Below are 20,272 nucleotides of genomic sequence, written 5' to 3'. Positions count from 1 at the left end.
GAGAGGATTGAATCTCCATCAATTAGATGTTTTCTCAGACAGCGAAGAGAGATGAAGTTTGTTTGTGCCTTTTCAGAGAGAGGTAACGAGAGAGAGAAAACAATGAATAAGTTTAAGCAGATCTGAAATAGGAAGGTTAAATGAGTGAGTGTTTGAAAGAAAGATAGAGAGACATTAAGTGATGAACACAGTATCTGAGAGGGAAGAGGTTAAGTGAATGAGAGAGGAGCGAGGTTAGAATGTAAGAGAGATGGAAGGTAACGTGTGAGTGAATGCCTGGAGAAAGAGAGAGAGAGAGATGTTCAGTGAGTGTTAGAGAGATGAGAGATGTTAAGTGATTGAGTTTCTGAAAGAGAGGAGATGTTGAGTGAGTGAATGTCTAAAAGAGAGGAGAGCAGGTTCACACCCAGGGGTCACTGAGAATGATCAAAATAAGGAGATCACCCAGAAAACTACCAACAGGAAACTTCAGCTGAACACATCACTCATTCTTAAATGGTCAGTCAGGGCTCTGATGCTGCTCAGCTTCTCTCTGTTCTGTTTATAATGGTTAAAGGCTGATAGGAGTGAGGTTTATTTAATAGGATAGTGTATGGGAAGCACACATCAACAAAACTGAGAATTCTTGGACACACACTGCAGCTCCTTCTCTATCTGGGAATCAAATTGTTGTCTAATTGTCCCAGCAGTTAACAGGGTCCTTTGAACTTCTCCAGCTGCTACTTTAATGCAGACTTCAACCAATTTATTTGACGCCAGTTTCTGGTCAATAAACCAGGACTGACACACACACATTAAAATGTTTTACACTTTTTTTCATTCTAAGTCTGGAAACCTAAACCTGCCGTTTCACTCTCAGTCAGGAATAGATCCCAGTTTTACACCAATCTTTGTCAGCACGTTTCCCGCATTCACCGTTGTTCTTCCTGACTCTAAACACAGTTGTAAAGGAGCTTCTGTTCTGTGTCTGGGAGCTCTGAACCATGGAAAAGAACGACTGGGACACATTTCTTACACACCTCAGGATTCACCCACACGGGGACTTTGCTGTCAGTGAAAAGTGACGAAAAAGACCAAAGTGCTGTGTGACCCTCTCAGCGAGACCCTGAAGGACTGTGTCTAGAATGAAGTTCTGTTCCTACTGTATGATCCTCCCTCAGATTGCCCTTTCTGAGCTCCAGCCTGGTGACGTTAAACACTCAAATGGAAAAGACAAAAATCTACAACAATGATTCAATCAAATGTCTATTTCACATTTATTCAGAATATCAAACCTCAACAGAAGAAAAAAGTCAGAGAGAACATGATTCAGACCTGGATATGATTAACAGCATCAATAAGTGTAGAATCCAAACCTTGCAGTCGTTTGTGAACTCGCCGGTGTGTTAGCAGGTGGGATGACTGAATAAATCCCTTTCCACAGACATTACAGGTGAATGGCCTCTCCCCAGTGTGAACTCGCTGGTGTTTCAGAAGATAAGATAAATGAGAAAATCCCTTCCCACAGACAGAGCAGGTAAATGGCCTCTCCCCACTGTGAACTCTCTGATGTGTCAGCAGGTTGGATGACTGACTGAATCCCTTCCCACACATGGAGCAGGTGAACGGCCTCTCCCCAGTGTGAACTCGCTGGTGATTCAATAGGTTGGATGAACGAGTGAATCCCTTCCCACACACGGAGCAAGTGAATGGCCTCTCCTCACTGTGAACCTGCTGGTGTGTCAGAAGGTTGTATGAACGGGTGAATCTCTTCCCACATTCAGAGCAGGTGAACGGTCGATCCCCTGTATGGAGCTGCTGGTGTATCAGAAGGTTGGATGAATTAATGAATCCCTTCCCACAGTCTGAGCAGGTGAAGGGCCTCTCCCCAGTGTGAATTCTCTGGTGGTTCAATAGGGCAGGTGGACGGCTGAATCCCTTCCCACACACACAGCAGGTGAATGGCCTCTCCCCATTGTGAGTATATTGGTGCGTCAGCAGATCCTTTTTGTTTTTAAAGCTCTTCGCACAGTGGGAACAATTAAAAAGTTTGTTATCAGAGTGAACAAGTTGATGTGTCTGCAGGTGGGATGACTGAATGAATCCTTTCCCACACAGAGCAGGTGAATGGTCTCTCCCCAGTGTGAATACGTTGGTGCGCCAGCAGATCTTTTTTGCATTTAAAACTCTTCTCACAGTCAGAACATGTAAACATTCTCTCATCTGTGTGAACAAGTTGGTGTGTCACAATGTGGGATGAGCGAGTGAATCCCTTCCCACACACAGGGCAGGTGAACGGCCTCTCCCCAGTGTGAACCCGTCGGTGAGTCAGAAGGTTGTATGAATGGGTGAATCCCTTCCCACAAACAGAGCAGGTGAACGGTCTCTCCCCAGTGTGACTGCGCCGATGAACTTCCAGTTGTGATGGGAAACCGAATCCTTTCCCGCACTCCACACATTTCCACGGTTTCTCCATGGTGCCCTTGTGTTTCTCCAGGTTGGATGATCAGTTCAAGCCACATCCACACACACAACATACACGTAGTTTCACCCTGCTGTGAACTGTGATGTTTTTTCAGGCTGTGTAACTGGTTAAAGCTCTTTCCACATTCAGTTCACTGGAACACTCTCACTCGGGTGTGTGTTTGTCTCGATGCTTTTCCGGTCATACTGATGTTTAATTTATTTGCCCACAGGCAGAACAGACAAATATTTCTCTTTCTATATTCAAAGACCGATGATATTCAGCTCCGAAGGAACTGAATGACTTTGTCAGATGTGATGTCCGGTTTGAGTTTTCTGTCTGCCAATCTTTCACTTCCAATATCCTGTAAAAACAGTTTAGAAAAGTTATCACTGTCAGAACACGATACAAACTCTGAACAGACAATTCTAGTTTCTCTGGAACATTTTTTCCTTTCTTGTTCCCCCAAATCAGTAAATCCCCGTCCCACACACTCTCCCTCCTCCCTGGGCTGAAATCCAAACCCATCTCACCATTTCTTTCCTCCACTCCCAGTTTTCTCCCTCCCTCTCCTCTATCTGGATTCAGTTCTCCAGCTCCTGTCTGCAGACTGACAATAAAACCAATGGGTCTTACTGGGGGTGTTGGGGCCTCCAGCGGGTGTTTGTGAATCCTCCCCGCCCACCTCCCAGGGTTTCCTTCCTTCCCAGAGATCAGAGTCCTCATTGATTTGAGGCCAAAGTGTAACCTCTTATTTATTGTCCCCCTCCCCCATCCTCTGATGTGAACCATCCTCCAGTGGCTGAGCCAGGATGGGGCCGTTAACCTGGGCCTGTTCCCGGGAGGGAGGGAGGGAGAAGCCCCGCAGCTGCAAACCAGGGAGCTGACAATGATTCTGAAGGGTTTGCGGATCCACAAAGTGTTTCCAAATCCTCCCAGCCACCGCCTAACGCTGACTCCGCTTCTCCGGGACAAACAAGCGCCAAGGACAGCAATGACACTGCGCATGCTCCACATCACAATGCCCGGGGACTGATTGACGGCAGCTCCGGACCAATAGGAAGAGGGGGCGGGGCTGGGGGACCGAACGGGAGCGGCTGGTCCTCCAACCAATCGGAGTGAATGAGGGGCGGGACTGGAGGACCGAATGGGAGCGGCTGGTCCTCCAACCAATCGGAATGAATGAGGGGCGGGACCTGAAGCATGCGCAGTGCGGGTGAACCAGATAAACCTGTTGGACTTTAACCTGGTGTTGTTTGACTTGTTGCTGTGTTTACCCCAGTCCAACGCCGGCATCTCCACATCACTGCGGGTAATGGCGACGGACGGCCGGTTTTAGTTTGGAAGCGAGATCAATACGAGGTAGAGGGCGGCGTGCGGGGAATGATAAATGTGGCGGGTGGGTCGAGAGGCTTTGTAAACATGTTGTTCAAACCCAAACCCCGGAAATGAACTTCCCGGTTCCCCCCCTTTGTACCAAATGGAGCGGCAGCTTGTAGTGTTAGACCCGGGCTGACTGCCGCCATTGAGGCTGCAAGTGGGAGGCCGGCAGGGATTGTGATCGGAGAGTGAAGCCCCGACGTCACAATGGAATGGCTGAGGGTGTGACGTCACAATGGAATGGGTGAGGGTGTGATGTCACAATGGAATGGGTGAGGGTGTGACGTCACCATGGAATGGGTGAGGGTGTGACGTCACAATGGAATGGGTGAGGGTGTGAGGTCACAATGGAATGGGTGAGGGTTCCAGATGAGCTGAGACTGGGCTGGAGTCGGGCGATGGCACTGACATGTGGCCCGGTGGCACAGTGGTTAGTGCAGCTGCCTAACAGCGCCAGGGACCCGGGTTCAATTCCAGCCTCGGGTCACTGTCTGTGCAGAGTTTCTACATTCTCCCCGTGTCTGTGTGGGTTTCTTCCGGATGTTCCGGTTTTCCTTCCACAGTCCAAAGATGTGCCGGCGTTGGACTGGGGTAAGCACAGTAAGTAATCTCACAACACCAGGTTAAAATCCAACAGGTTTATTTGGTAGCACAAGCCACAAGCTTTCAGAGCACTGCCCCTTCATCAGGTGAGTGGGAGTTCTGTTCACAAACAGGGCACATAAAGACACAAACTCAATTTACAAGATAATGGTTGGAATACGAGTCTTTAAACGTAATCAAGTCTTAAAGGTACAGACAATGTGAGTGGAGAGAGGGTTAAGCACAGGTTAAAGAGATGTGTATTGTATCCAGCCAGGACAGTTAGTGAGATTTTGCAAGCCCAGGCAAGTCGTGGGGGTTCCAGATAGTGTGACATGAACCCAAGATCCCAGTTGAGGCCGTCCTCATGTGTGATTGACAGATCCATGCTCACTGCTTCTTGCCCTGGATGCAGAGAGCTGAAAATTTCCATGCAGGATGCCAGACAGATAAATGTCTACATTACTGGAGTAAAAATGTGTGGAATATACAGACCGAATTCACTTCATTTCCTTCAGTTGCTGCAAGTCCCCAACTTCCCCCAGAATGAGAAAAGAAATGGAAAGGGGGAAACATTGATTTCCTCCCAGATGTTGAACAGAGGAGGGAGTTTCACTCTGAAGCTCATTGGACAACTTCCGCATTGTGACGTCACAATAGTGTCCTGCCTGAATCAGCCAATAGGAATCACTCTGCTTCGCGGTGACGTCTCCGGGTTCCAGTTCTCAGGCCCGGGCGCGCGGACCCAGGAGCCCCGCCCCCACCCATTGTTCCCCTCCCCCTACACCTCCTTGAACCAAGGTTTCCAGGCAACCGGCTGACGGCTCCAGCAAGAGCGAGAAGCCGCTCAGTGAGCTCTCCCTCCCCCCGGCCCGGGACTACACATGTGCGAGGGAGAGGGGAAGCTGCGCATGTGCGGGGGAGAACCCACCCTCTGATCTTCATGCTGAGGTGTTGACCAATGGGAAGAGTTGGAGGACCGGAAGGACTCTGGTCTTCCAGCCAATCAGAGTGTGGGCTTTGTGTGAATGAAGATTGATCTTCAGACAGACTCAAACTTCCTCCTGTCTCAAACATCTGTGAGTAAAACACTTTCTCTTCAACCCCCTTTCCATTTCTTTTCTCATTCTGGGGGAAATTGGGGACTTGCAGCAACTGAAGTGAAAGGAAGTGAATCCAGTGAGGGTGCAGACTCTGGAAAGGTTGGTCCAGGTTTCTCGCTCTCTCGAACCAGAAAATGATCCATTTCTGCCCACTGTTTGCTGTTAGCCAATCTTCTATCCACGCCAATATGTTATCCCCACAGCATGAACTTTTATTTGCTGCAATAACCTTTGATGTGGCACCTCATCAAATGTCTTCTGGAAATCTGAGTACAGCACATCCACCGGTTTCCCTTTATCCAATGCCCGATGGGGAATTTTAGAAAATTGAACAACACATCAACGATCTCACTCTGTTAAGACCCGAGAATGAAGCCCAGCAGGACCCGAGGACTCATCAGCCCACAGCTCCAACAGTTTGCTGAGGACCACTTCCCTGGGAATTGTGCTTTTTCAGAGTTCATCCCACACTTCTGTTTTCTGATTTCCAGCTGTTTCTGAGTTTTAACTGTATCCTCTATTGTGAACACCGAGGCAAAATACTTGTTCAATTCATCTCCCAGCTCCTTATTTTTCATTATCAATTCCTGGACTCACTTTCTATTAGACAGTTAAGAAATGAGGTGGAGCAAGTGACTGAAGTGTCAGTCAGGGAGCACTATTGGGAGCACCAATAGTTTCAAAATAGTTCAGGAAAAAGGTAGGACAGGTCCACAGGTCAAGGCCCTAAACTGGAGCAGGGCCACTTTTGTGGGCATTAGGCAGGATCGAGCAGATGTCGATTAGGTGAGTTTGTTTGAAGGGAAAGGAATGACTGGCAAATGGGAGGTTTTAAAAGTGTGATATCAAGAATCCAGGGGCAGTATATTCCTGTTAAGATGAAGGGAAAGAATGGTAAATTTAAGGATCTCTGGCAGACAAGGGACATTGAGGCTCTGGTCAGGTAAAAGAAGGAAGCATACATTGGGTTTAGGCAATCGGGGACAAGTGAATCACTCTGACTATAAAAAGTGTAAGAAAATACTGAGGAGGGAAATCAGGAGGACAAAAAGAGGGTATGATATGGATCTGGCAGGTAAGATTAAAGAAAATTCCAAGAGGTTCTATAGCTATATTAAGAGTAAGACGGTGGCTAGAGAGAGAATAGATCCCCTTAAAAATCAGTATGGCCATCTGTGTGTGGAGCTACAGGAGATGGGTGAGATTTTTAATGAATACTTCTCCTCTGTGTTTACTGCGGAGAGCACCATGGGGGCTAAAGAAATAAGGGAAACAAGTGGTGATGTCTTGGGCACACGCTCGTTACTTGGGAGGAGGTATCTGTAGCCTTATAAAAGCAAATTACTGCGGATGCTGGCGTCTGAAGCCAAGGGAGAAAATGCTGGAAAATCTCAGCAGGTCTAGCAGCATCTGTAAGGAGAGAAAAGAGCTGATGTTTCTTGACGAAATGACCCTTTGTCAAAGCTCTGAAACATCAGTTCTTTTCTCTCCATCCAGGTGCTGCCAGACCTGCTGAGAATGGGGAGAGAGTGTATGGGATGGAGATTTACAGCTTTTGGGGAATGAGAGAGGAAAGAATGTTCCATAGAAATTGTTCTGAATTTCTATCCTGTACTGACACTGATGACTTTTGGAAACTCATTTTCAGGATATTGAAAGAGGAATCACAGGCCGAAATCTCAAACGTCATGTCTCGGCGTGACAGAATCGTGTTCCTTGGGACCTCAATATCATCGGACTTTGAATCCAGAAGGAGAAATGATTGTCCAGTCTGTCGATTTGAAAAGATTTGAAATGTCAGTGTGAGTGAAAAAGCATCAACACACTGCCACACTTGAGTGAGAGTGTTCCAATGCACTGACTAAAGAGCTTTAACCAGTTACACAGTCTGAATAAATATCACACCATTCACAGCGGGTAGAGACTGTAATCTTGTCCTGTGTGTGGACGAAGTTTCAACTGATTGTCCACCCAAGAGTGAGGCAAGGAAACCTGCACCATGGAGAAACCATGGAAATGTGGGGACTGTGGGAAGGGATACAGAGCCCCATGTCTGCTGGAAGCTCATCGGCGCAGCCACACTGGGGAGAGGCTGTTCATCTGCCCTCAGTGTGAGAAGGGATTTAATCAGTTCTCCAGCTTACGGACACACCAACGAGTTCACACTGGGGAGAGACCATTCACCTGCTCTCAATGTGGGAAGGGATTCATTCAGTCATCCCACCTGCGGACACACCAGCGAGTTCACACTGGGGAGAGGCCATTCACCTGCTCTCAGTGTGGGAAGGGATTCACTCAGTTATCCAGCCTGCAGACACACCAGCGAGTTCACACTGGGGAGAGGCCATTCACCTGCTCTCAGTGTGGGAAGGGATTCACTCAGTTATCCAGCCTGCAGACACACCAGCGAGTTCACACTGGGGAGAGGCCGTTCACCTGCTCTCAGTGTGGGAAGGGATTCACTCGGTTACCCGACCTGCGGACACACCAGCGAGTTCACACAGGGGAGAAACCATTCACCTGCTCTCAGTGTGGGAAGGGCTTCACTCGGTCATCCACCCTGCGGACACATCAGCCAGTTCACACTGGGGAGAGGCCATTCACCTGCTCTCAGTGTGGGAAGGGTTTCAGCGTTTCATCCCGGCTGCTGAGACACCAGCGAGTTCACGAGTGATGACAGGGGTTGGATTCTGCTGTTATTGTTTCTGCTCTCAGTTGCATCCAGGATTGCATTTTGTTCATTCTCACAGTTCGTCAATGGGAAGGGTCAGAGGGTTTCTTTGTGCTGGACTGGCCGGTCTCAGCCTCCAGTGGGCTGATGCTCTTTGAACCTTTTTGTGAATACCTGGTTTCAAATGTCACAAGGATCACAGAGTGACAGGGTGTTAGGAAGTTTAGAGATATTGAGTCAGAAGAAAACAGAGGTTGGCAGTGCAAAGGTACATTTCTGAATGGAGGGCTGTGACAAGTGACGTTCCTCAGGGATCAGTGCTGGGACTTTTGCTGTTTGTAATATATATAAATGATTTGGAGGAAAATGTAACTGGTTTGATTGGTAAGTTTGTGGACGACACAAAGGTTGGTGGAATTGCGAATAGCGATGGGGACTGGCAGAGGATACAGCAGGATATAGATCAGTTGGAGACTTGGGCAGAGAGATGGCAGATGAAGTTTAATCCGGACAAATGTGAGGTAATGCATTTTGGAAGGTCTAATACAGATGGGAAATATACAGTCAATGGAGAACCCTTCAGAGTATTCATAGGCAGAGGGATCTGGGTGTACAGGTGCACAGGTTATTGAAAGTGGCAATGAGGTGGAGAAGATAATCAAGAAGGCATACGGCATGCTTGCCTTCTTCGGCCGGGGCATTGAGTTTAAAAATTGGTAAGTCATGTTGCAGCTTTATAGAACCTTAGTTAGACCGCACTTGGAATCTAGTGTTCATTTCTGGTCACCACACTACCAGAAGGAAGTGGGGGCTTTGGAGAGGGTATGGAAAATATTTACCAGGATGTTGCCTGGTAGCATTAGCTATGAGGAGAGGTTGGAGAAACTTGGTTTGTTCTCACTGGAACAACGGAGGTTGAGGGGGGCGACCTGATAGAAGTCTACAAGATTATGAGGGTCATGGACAGAGTGGATAATCAGACGCTTTTTCCCAGGGTGGAAGAGTCAATTACTAGAGGCATAGGTTTAAGGTGCGAGGGGCAAGGTTTAAAGGAGATGTACAAGGCAGGTTTTTTACACAGAGCGTGGTGGGTGCCTGGAACCCGTTGCCGGGGAAGGTAGTGGAAGCAGATACGGCAGTGACTTTTAAGATGTGTCTTGACAAATATATGAATAGCATAGGAACAGAGGGATATGGTCCCCGGAAAGGTAGGGGGTTTTAGTTCAGACGGGCAGCATGGTTGCTCCAGGCTTGGAGGGCCAAAGGGCTTGTTCCTGTGTTGTAATTTTCTTTGTTCTTCATTCTGTTTGGAACATCCCAAATGCCCATCCAATTTCCTTTTTAATTGTTTATTGTCGCTACTTCCTCCACCCTCGTAGGCAGCGAGTTCCAGGTCATCACCATTCACTGCATCAGAATATTCTTCCTCACATCTCCACCGCCCCCCCCCCCCCCCCCGCCCCCCACTCCCCCTCCCTTGCATCTCTGACCCAAAACAAGAAATCTGTGTCCCCCCTCGTCCTTGTCCCATCAGCTAATGGGAACAGCTTTTCTTTGTCCACCTTATCTAAACCTGTCAGAACCTTGTCCACCTCTATCAAATCTCCCCTCAACCTCCTTTGCTCCAAGGAAAACAACACCAGCCTGACATTGACAATAAAGAACAAACTAACAGAATATGTTACTGTCTGAAATCAAATGGGAATGTTTAATTTCTGTTTTAAAGATATTGTGAATATATTGTCCTGGACAATAAAGGAATTGGAATAACTCACCTTGGGTGTGGTTGAATGGAATATGTCAATCTGATATCCACCTGCAGTCTAGTGAAAGTCTGGAATATGTAGCTGGAACTCCCTTCCTAACAGCACTGTGGGTGTACGTACACCTCAGGCATTGCAGCAGTTCAAGAAGGCACCCTTGGGGTTGGGGTTGACCATGGCCAAGGCAGCTACATACAGCCACATATTCTGTTATAATTGAAGGACTGCAGATTGAATGTGAGGCATTGGGGGACTGGACTATCTTGACCACATTCCTGTGACTGCCCGGAAACTCATGTGTCTATTTTAAAGAACAAAGAACAATACAGCACAGGAACAGGCCCTTCGGCCCTCCAAGCCTGCACCGATCATGTGTTCCTAACGAGACCATCCGTTTGTATCCCTCTATTCCCAGTCTGTTCATGTGGTTATCTAGATAAGTCTTAAATGATCCTAGCGTGTCTGCCTCAACCACCTTGCTTGGTAGTGCATTCCAGGCCCCCACCACCCTCTGTGTAAAATACGTCCCCCGCATATCTGTATTGAACCTTGCCCCCCCTTACCTTGAACTTGTGACCCCTTCTGTTTGTCGTTTCTGACCTGGGAAAAAGCTTCCAACTGTTCACCCTATCTATGCCCTTCATAATTTTATAAACTTCTATTAGGCCGCCCCTCCACCTCTGTTTTTCCAGGGAGAACAACCCTAGTTTACTCAATCTCTCCTCATAGCTAATACCCTCCATACCAGGCAACATCCTGGTAAACCTTTTCTGCACTCTCTCCAAAGCCTCCACGCCCTTCTGGTAGTGTGGCGACCAGAACTGGACGCAGTATTCCAAATGCGGCCGAACCAACGTTCTATACATCTGCACCATCAGACCCCAACTTTTATACTCTATGCCCCGTCCAATAAAAGCAAGCATGCCATATGCCTTCTTCACCACCCTTTCCACCTGTGTTGCCACCTTTAAGGTTCTGTGGACTTGCACATCCAGATCCCTCTGCGTGTCTATACTCCTGATGGTTCTGCCATTTATTGTATAGCTCCCCCTGCATTAGATCTACTAAAATGCATCACTTCGCATTTATCTGGATTAAGTTCCATCTGCCATTTCTCCGCCCAATTTTCCAGCCTATCTATGTCCTGCTGTATTCTCTGACAATGTTCATCACAATCCACAACTCCAGCAATCATTGTGTCGTCCGCAAACTTACTAATCAGACTTGCTACATCTTCTTCCAAATCATTTATATATATCACAAACAGCAGAGGTCCCAATACAGAGCCCTGCGGAACACCACTAGTCACAGACCTCCAATCAGAAAAAGACCCCTCCGCTGCTACCCTCTGTCTTCTATGGCCAAACCAGTTCTGTACCCATCTAGCGAGCTCACCTTTGATCCCGTGAGATTTAACCTTTTGCACCAGCCTGCCATGAGGGACCTTGTCAAATGCTTTACTAAAATCCATGTAGACGACATCCACGGCCCTTCCCTCGTCAGTCATTTTTGTCACCGCCTCAAAAAACTCAACCAAATTTGTGAGGCATGACCTCCCTCGCACAAAACCATGTTGTCTATTGCTAATGAGATTATTCAGTTCTAAATGTGTACAGATCCTATCTCTAAGAATCTTCTCCAACAATTTCCCTACCACGGACGTCAAGCTCACTGGCCTATGATTACCCAGGTTATCCTTGCTACCCTTCTTAAATAACGGGACCACATTTGCTATTCTCCAATCCTCTGGGACCTCACCTGTGTCCAATGAAGAAACAAAGATTTCTGTTAGAGGCCCAGCAATTTCATCTCTTGTCTCTCTCAGTAACTGGAAGTCCCTCCCTAACAGCACTGTGGGTGTACGTACACCTCAGGCATTGCAGCAGTTCAAGAAGGCACCCTTGGGGTTGACCATGGCCAAGGCAGCTACATACAGCCACATATTGTGTTATAATTGAAGAACTGCAGATTGAATGTGAGGCATTGTGGGACTGGACTATCTTGACCATATTCCTGTGACTGCCCGGAAACTCATGTGTCTATTTTAGTTTAAAATTGAGGATTTCTGGGAATAATGTCTCAGATGGTGGCCAGATTATCAAATTCAGTTCTCTCAAATAATTCATAGACAAAGAAACAAGTATCTCCAAGAGAAAACTGTCACCTCATTCATCTCATCTCGACTTCCCTTTCACTCAAATCTTCATAAACACCCAAATGTATGGATTCCTTTAAACTACACTTTCAGGAGTTCTCGAGAATCTTTAGAGTTAAATAAATCATTAAATATTCTCATAATATCTTTTAACAGAAACCAAACATTTCTGTTTGATTCCAGGCATTATCAACTTTGTTCTTTCCCTTAAACACCAGGTAATTTCCATTTTAAATGCTTGAAATAGCAACTCACATCAGATATTTATCAATTCCAATCTCAAAAGCAGGCTTGTTGGCTTTCTGAAAAGTAAAGTCTTTTATTCTCTGCTTTAATTCTCAAAACTGCTGCCTTCACTCGGATTGTTTGTGAGTGAAACCGTCATCACCTGTTTAAAAAAACCCCATAAACAATCCATCTGGCTCTGGCCAAGATCCCAGTGAGTTAATGTGTCCAATCACAGGTTACATTAAAAAACAAAGGCTGTGTGGAGATTTATAAAAATCAGCTGTCTGCTGAAAGGGTTAACTTCTCTGTGGAACCGAGAGAGGCGGGGAGTGGGCAGAGGAAACTTGGCAATTCCATCAACTTACATAATTTAAAAAACTTCTCTCATGTTATTTTCTTCAATTTTGTTCAAATTTCATCTCTTTTATCTCTCCTTTTTTGAACACCAATTTCAATTTTCAATATTTGCTACTTAATCAAAGTTGAAAGAAATACTTTGTGAAATGTGTTGTTAACTGAATCTCAACAATTTTAACTCAAATGTTTTGGAAAGTTGGAACTGGTTTGCTGCCAAACTGCAGCCTTATCTTTGTGTTTTGGGAGCAAATTGTCCTTCACAATTCTAACCTTGAACAAGTTAATTTCAAACCCAAATACATTCCTTTCACATTTTAGCACAGTCTGAATTTATTTCAAACAGAAACTCACGGCTGTTCAAATTAAATTAATTTTTATTCCCTTTCCAAACTAATTCTTCGAATCGATGATGCTTTCAAACAACGCCCTGCCTCAACAATTATGACTCAAATGTACGGTATTCCTTCAACTGGGCAAACCAACTTGGAGTAAGGGTTGTGGATCATGATGGTGCAAAGGTCATGGCTACCCTCACACACCTGCATTCCCTTATCACACAGGAGAGACAGAGGAGAGGGGGGAGTGCTTTCAGTGATTCTTTTTTGGAGAAAACCACTACATCTGCTCGCTGGTGACTGATTTGTGTCTCAGGTTGTTTGATGTTAGCTAAACACGGGGAGTGGTCTGCTTCAGGGAGGTGTCACTTTGTGGCTGAATTAACATCCTCAAAGTCCCCATGGCATTTTCTAACTCTTCACTTGATCTGATATTTTCTGACTGTAAATCAATATCTTGTTCCAGAGTTTGGCCGAACAGCAGTAGATTTTTCTGAGCTCCACTCACCCTATCATCTGCCCCCTGTTCCCAATGTAACTGATTGTCCAGGTCAGACGTGCTCTCCTGCCAGCAATCAGCTCCATTCTGCAGCTTATCCACCAGTTCCCTCAACTCTTTATATTTTGTACTCAGCTGTGAGGCAACAGGTTTCCAATGTAACTGTAAATTAATTTATTCTGGACTTTTTCCAACTCACTATTTCCTTTCTGAATCTCTTTAGAAAACCTATCAAGGACCCACTCGTAATCTCCGTCACATTCTTCTCCACCTCCCAGGGTATCTTTTGCTCCTGATGCCCTTGACTCCGTTGTCAAACTGTCAGTCACATTGTAGCAGATGCCAAAGCCATTGTTGTATTTGTTTTTTTGAGGCAGCAGTGCGAACCACTGTGCCACTGGATGGAATGCTGGCACAGTGGAGAGATACATAGAAACTAGAAGCAGGAGTAGGCCATTCGGCCCTTTGAGCCTGTTCCACCATTCACCTTGATCATGGCTGATCATCAAATTCAATTTCCTGATTCCAGCCCCCCCCCCCCCCCCCCCCCCCCCCCACCACCCCCACCCGCCTGCCTCCCATATCCCTTGATCCCGTTAGCCCCAAGAGTATATCTCATATCTTCTTGAAATTAGACAATGTTTTGGCCTCAACTATAGGGTGACATGGTGGCACAGTGGTTAGCACTGCTGCCTCACAGCGCCAGGGACCCATTTAATTCCAGCCTTGGGTGAATGTCTGTGTGGAGTTCGCATGTTCTCCCTGTGTCTGCGTGGGCTTCCTCCGGGTGCTCCAGTTTCCACCCACAGACCAAAGATGCCCAGGTTCAGTGGATTTGCAATGTTGAATTCCCTCTTTGTCTCCCAAGCTGTGTGGGTTAGATAGGTTAACACAGTAAGAAGTTTAACAACACCAGGTTAAAGTCCAACAGGTTTATTTGGTAGCAAAAGCCACACAAGCTTTCGGAGCTGCAAGCCCCTTCTTCAGGTGAGTGGGAATTCTGTTCACAAACAGAGCATATAAAGACACAAACTCAATTTACATGAATAATGGTTGGAATGCGAATACGTACAACTAATCAAGTCTTTAAGAAACAAAACAACATGAAGTGGCAAAGAAGTGGCAGATGGAATACAATGTGGAAAAGTGTGAGATTAAGCACTTGGGGAGGAGGAATGGAGGCATAGACTATTTTCTAAATGGGGAAATGCTTCGGCAATCAGAAGCACAAAGGGACTTGGGAGTCATTGTTCAAGATTCTCTTAAAGTTAACGTGCAGGTTTAGTTGGCAGTTCGGAAGGCAGATGCAATGTTAGCATTCATGTCAAGAGGGTTAGAATACAAGAGCAACAATGTACTTCTTAGACTGTATAAGGCTCTGGTCAGACCCCACTTGGAGTGTTGTGAGCAGTTTTGAGCCCCACATCTAAGGAAGGATATGCTGCTCTTGGAAAGGGTCTGGAGGAGCTTCACAAGAATGATCTCTGGAATGAAGAGCTTGTCGTATGAAGAATGGTTGAGGACTCTGGGTCTGTACTCATTGGAGTTTAGAAGGATGAGTTGGGATCTTATTGAAACTTAGTAGGAAAAACTAGAACCAGAGGGCACAACCTGAGGTTAAAGGGATGATCCTTTAAAACAGAGATGAGGAGGAATTTCTTCAGTCAGAGAGTGGTGAATCTTTGGAACTCTTTGCCGCAGAAGGCTGTGAAGGTCAGTTCATTGAGTGTCTATAAGACAGAGATCGATAGGTTCTTGATTAATAAGGGGATCAGGGGTTATGGGGAAAAGGCAGGAGAATGGGGATGAGAAAAATATCAGCCATGATTGAATAGCGGAGAAGACTCGATGGGCTGAGTGGCCTATTTCTGCTCCAATGTCTTATGGTCTAAGCTCACAACTCCTTGATTAAAATAAGATACAAGATCCTTCATTCCCCTTCATTACAACTTAAACTTTTTTTTAGCCAACTTCCAAGGCCTGATTTTATAGGAAACATCAAGTCTTTGTTGATTTAAAATCCCAAACATGTTGCCAGCTGCAAAATCTTTGTTCTTTATCTGGGGTTGAGGTGACAACACGATAAAATCCTCACAGTTCTTCCAAATTCCTCCAGGCTCCGCTTAAAATTTCCACATTTAACTGGTTCCCATAAATCCTCAATCAAAAACTAAAATAGACACATGAGTTTCCAGGTGATTTACAAAGAAATGAACTGTCTGCTGAAAGGGTTAACTTTTCTACAGAACCTAAAGGGGTCGGGAGTGAGCAGAAAAAACTTGGCCCACAATTACTTCACTTTACATATGATGGGGGTTTTTCTCAGAGGCTAAGTATTGGGCTGAACCCAGTTAATACAAAGATTTGCAAAAGACAGTATACTGGTTAAAGGCATTACTTATTGAGAAAGGCAGCTGGGCAGTCCAACTCCTTTCTAAAGTTACAATACATTGGCCCTTTAGTTATACTATTTTGAAAGTTCATTTCACCCGCCCACTCTGTCATCCTAACTGGATGCTCCAATCGTGTTCGTGTACAATATTTACCTTGGCCAATAACATCCTATCTTCTGGAAGAATGGAAATTCATTGGTCTGTCGAATCTGAAAGTTCCTGCCCACTGTTACTTTGCAACTTTCACTTACATAGGTCCATAGGGTGCTTTCTAACTGACTCTCAGCAACTTCTATTACATAGGTTATAGGGTTCAAAAGTTCCTTTCCACTGTCTGCTGAGCCATCCCTTATCACTAAAAAATGAATAATTCCATTCATTCTAGTGTCTGGGAAGCGTTTACTTTTATAACTCATACTGATAAAAACTGTGCTCTGTGGCTTCACTCTTCTGACAGAATGTGGCCTGTCTCACACAGCTTTTATCCCATTATGCTTTAGGGCAGTCTGCAGTTTGGCCAAGGTATACATTTTAGTACAAAAAGTACATATTTAAATTTGAAATACATGTTTAAATTCTCTACCAGTGGTTATATGTGTCTCCATGCAGACAGTACCTTTGTATAATATAAATAAGGCATGTTGTGGTCCTTATTCTACGTTAGTCTAAGTCAGTCCACCCTGTTTCAATAGCCTATTCTGAACCCCTCAAACAAAATAACTTTAAAAAACTTAAAGTTTATAATTCGTCTCAAGTAAGCTGACATTGACACTGCAATGAAGTTACTGTGAAAAATCCCCTCTCTAACAACAAAAGAAACTTGATTTTAAACTTCATCTATTAATTTTTTTGTCATGTTCTCAACCTATTTTAATTTGATCAGTTTTTTGTTAGGGATGGGTAATTTCTGTTCTTTATAAACTGGTTCACTCATTTTGTTAATTCTACATGGGCTCGGAGAATCAGAACCCAGACTCTATCATCCATATCCTTTTTCTCCTTTTGCCACCACTTTCTCTCTGTTTTGCGGGAGGGCCGTGGGGATTCCAATCAGACTAATCATTCATTATAAAAGTAAAACAAAAACAGAAAATGCTGGAAAATCCCAGCAGATCTGACAGCATCTGTAGAGAGAGAATAGAGCCAACGTTTCGAGTCTGGATGACCCTTCATGAGAGCTCCTATGAAGTGTCATCTCGACTCAAAATGTTGGCTCTATTCTCAAATCATTTTATCGATAAGTTTCTTGTTCTTAGTTTCCAAAAGACAGGTAAGAAATCTGTCTGGTGCTCACTCGAGCTCTGGATTTTTCACTGGCCATGCTTGGGTTGGATTATAGCCATTAGAATCCACTCTTCGAGATCCACTTTCAGTCCAGTGCTACTTGGAGTGTACCGTCACTTCACCGACGACGGGTCACAAGACCTTCACAGTTCTTATCACAAATGTATGATAAAATAATTTAAGCAATGCCTGAGAATGCTTCTTAATCTACTTACCACCGTTTGTTGATTGGTCAGACCCCCTTTTTACAGATTCGGATATCTCAGCCACTGAATATCAGCTGGTTATTCATAGATTCATAGAATCCTATTGTGCAGAAGGAGGCCATTTGGCCCATCGAGTCTGCACCGACCACATTCACACACAGGCCCTATCGCCCATGCATTTGTCCTAGCTAGTCCCCCTGACTCCCGAGGCCAATCCACCTAACCCGCACATCTTTGGGCTTTGGGAGGAAACCGGGGCACCCGGAGGAAACGGGGACACGGGGAGAATGTGCAAACTCCACACAGACAGTGACCCAAGCCAGGAATCGAACCCGGGTCCCTGGCGCTGTGAGGCAGCAGTGCTAACCACTGTGCTACCATGCTGCCCAAACTTATGGAATAAGTTTAATCCTCACTCATTCTGTGTAAATATTCTCACAAGGTCCTCTTTCGGAGTTTTGCTAAGCAGCTTTAATGGTCCGTGATTGCAGAAATTGAGCAGTCACAGGAATGTGGTTAAGATAGTCCAGTCCCATAATGCCTCACATTCAATCTGCAGTCCTTCAATTATAACAGAATATGTGGCTGTATGTAGCTGCCTCGGCCACGATCAACCCCAACACTGCCTTCCTGAACTGCTACAATGCCTGAGGTGTAAGTACACCCACAGTGCTGTTAGGGAGGGATTTCCAGCTACACATTCCTGACAAGATTCTGACAGGTTTAGATAAGGTGGACAAAGAAAAGCTGTTCCCATTAGCTGATGGGACAAGGACAAGAGGGCACAGATTTAAAGTTTTGAGTCAGAGATACAGGGGGGGATGCGAGGAAGAATAATTTGATGCAGCGAATGGTAATGACCTGGAACTCGCTGCCTACGAGGGTGGAGGAAGTGGAGACAATAAACAATTACAAAGGAAATTGGATGGGCATTTGGGGGGTTCCAAACAGAAATCCTTACTAATTATCTCTGAACTTCCTAACACCCGGTCACTCTGTGATCCTTGTGAAATCTGAAACCAGGTATTTGCAACAAGACTCAAAGAGCATCAGCCCACTGGAGGCAAAGTCGTGAGACCGGCCAGTCCAGCAGAAAGAAACCCTCCGACCCTCCCCATTGACCAACTGTGAGAATGAACAAAATGCAGTCCTGGATGTAATTGAGAGCAGAAACAACAACCGCAGAATCCAACTCTGGAATCACTCATGAACTTGTTGGTGTCTCAGCAGCTGGGATGAAACTCTGAAACCCTTCCCACACTGAGAGCAGGTGAATGGTCTCTCCCCAGTGTGAACTCGCTGGTGTATCTGCAGGCTGGATAAATTAGTGAATTCCTCCCCACACTGAGAGCAGGTGAATGGCTTTTCCCCAGTGTGAACTCGCTGGTGTGTCTGCAGGCTGGACAACTGACTGAATCCCTTCCCACACTGAGAGCAGGTGAACGGCTTCTCCCCAGTGTGAACTCGCTCGTGTGTCTGCAGGTGGGATAATTGAGTGAATCCCTTCCCACACTGAGAGCAAGTGAACGGCCTCTCCCCAGTGTGAACTCGCTGGTGTCTCCGCAGGTGGCATATTTCACTGAATCCCTTGCCACACTGAGAGCAGGTGAATGGTCTCTCCCCAGCGTGAACTCGCTGGTGTCTCCTCATGCGGGAAGATTCACTGAATCCCTTCCCACACTGAGAGCAGATGAACGGCCTCTCCCCAGTGTGAACTCGCTGGTGTGCCCGCAGGTTGGATGAATCACTGAATCCCTTCCCACAGTGAGAGCAGGTGAACGGCCTCTCCCCAGTGTGAACTCGCTGGTGCTTCCACAGGTTGGATGAATGAGTGAATCCCTTGCCACATTGAGAGCAGGTGAATGGCCTCTCTCCAGTGTGACTGCGCCAATGAACTTCCAGTTCTGATGGGGATCTGCATCTCTTCCCACAGTCCCCACATATCCATGGTTTCTCCATGGTGCAGGTGTCCTTGCCTCTCTCCTTGGTGGACAATCAGTTGAAGCCTCATTAACACACACACAACACGAGTGCAGTCTCTCCCCGCTGTTAATGGTGTGATCTTTATTCAGCTCTTTAGTCAATGCACTTGAACACTCTCATTTGATTGTGGCAGTGTGTTGGTCCTTTTCCAGTCAAACTGACATTTAAAATCCTTTCAAATCAACAGACCAGACAATCATTTCTCCTTCTGGATTCAATGGCTGATGATATTCAGGTCCCAAGCAATATGACTCTGTCAGATCTAGATGTGACGATTGAGATTTCGGCCTGTGATTCCTCTTTCAATATCCTCTAAAACAAGTTTGCAAACGTCATCACTGTCAGTACAGGATAGAAATTCAGAACAGACAATTCTAGTTTCTATGGAACATTCTTTCCTCTCTCATTCCCCAAAAGCTGTAAATCTCCATCCCACACACTCTCCCTCCATTCTCACTCTGCTGTATCTAATATTCACCCTCCCAATTCTCCTGAAGGTGCTGATTGAATCTGATTGACAGATCCATGCTCACTGCTTCCTGTCCAGCACAGAAATCATAACAAATAGGAACGGCGATTGGCCACTTGGCCTATCATGCCTTTTAAACCATTCCGGGAGATCATTGGCTCATCTACCTCAGCATCATTCTCCCCACACTAAATCCATCTCCCTTGATTTCTTCAATATCTACAAACCAATCTCTCTCTCTCTCTCTCCTGAAAATTCTTGATGACTGAGGCTCCACAGGCCTCCAGGGTGGAGAATTCCAAAGCTTCACCACATCCTTGAATCAGGAAATCCCTCGTCATCTTAGCTTTCTCTCCATTTCCCCATATGTTCCCCATAAGCCTTGACAGTCTTGTCAGTCAAAAATCAGTCTAACTCATCC

The 20,272-nt window shown here is 45.8% G+C and overlaps 3 protein-coding genes and 1 long non-coding RNA gene across 5 annotated transcripts in view; 2 read left to right on the top strand and 2 right to left on the bottom strand.

The window, feature by feature from the left end:
• The window catches only part of LOC144485303 (uncharacterized), a 461,444-nt gene that overhangs the window by 208,118 nt on the left and 233,054 nt on the right, over window positions 1-20,272 (bottom strand). The window lies entirely within an intron of this gene.
• Window positions 1-20,272, bottom strand: part of LOC144485284 (uncharacterized) — a 283,279-nt gene that overhangs the window by 57,121 nt on the left and 205,886 nt on the right. Inside the window, 2 exon segments of the mRNA XM_078203491.1 lie at window positions 1,610-1,861; window positions 18,763-19,692. Coding sequence (XP_078059617.1) covers window positions 1,610-1,861; window positions 18,763-19,358 — 848 coding nt within the window. The 5' untranslated portion in view covers window positions 19,359-19,692.
• Window positions 1-20,272, top strand: part of LOC144485290 (uncharacterized) — a 308,115-nt gene that overhangs the window by 233,606 nt on the left and 54,237 nt on the right. The window lies entirely within an intron of this gene.
• Window positions 3,683-8,574, top strand: LOC144485301 (uncharacterized). Of its 2 annotated transcripts, none has more exons than XM_078203513.1 (2): window positions 3,683-3,805; window positions 7,157-8,574. In XM_078203513.1, the coding sequence occupies exon 2, from the start codon at window positions 7,508-7,510 to the stop codon at window positions 8,180-8,182; it is 675 nt and encodes a 224-aa protein (XP_078059639.1). In that variant the 5' UTR covers window positions 3,683-3,805; window positions 7,157-7,507; the 3' UTR covers window positions 8,183-8,574. The 2 variants fall into 2 exon arrangements, with proteins under 2 accessions (XP_078059639.1, XP_078059638.1); XM_078203512.1 differs by lacking the exon at window positions 3,683-3,805 and adding an exon at window positions 4,185-4,512.

The sequence above is a fragment of the Mustelus asterias genome, unplaced genomic scaffold (assembly GCF_964213995.1).
Source record: "Mustelus asterias unplaced genomic scaffold, sMusAst1.hap1.1 HAP1_SCAFFOLD_184, whole genome shotgun sequence".
Lineage (NCBI taxonomy): Eukaryota > Metazoa > Chordata > Chondrichthyes > Carcharhiniformes > Triakidae > Mustelus > Mustelus asterias.
The sequence above is the reverse complement of the archived record's forward strand: the minus strand, read 5'-3'. Positions and strand labels throughout refer to the sequence as shown.

Coding starts and splice junctions, on each gene's coding strand:
- LOC144485301 (XM_078203513.1), top strand. CDS start 7,508: ATGGAGAAACCATGGAAATGTGGGGACTGTGGGAAGGGATACAGAGCC.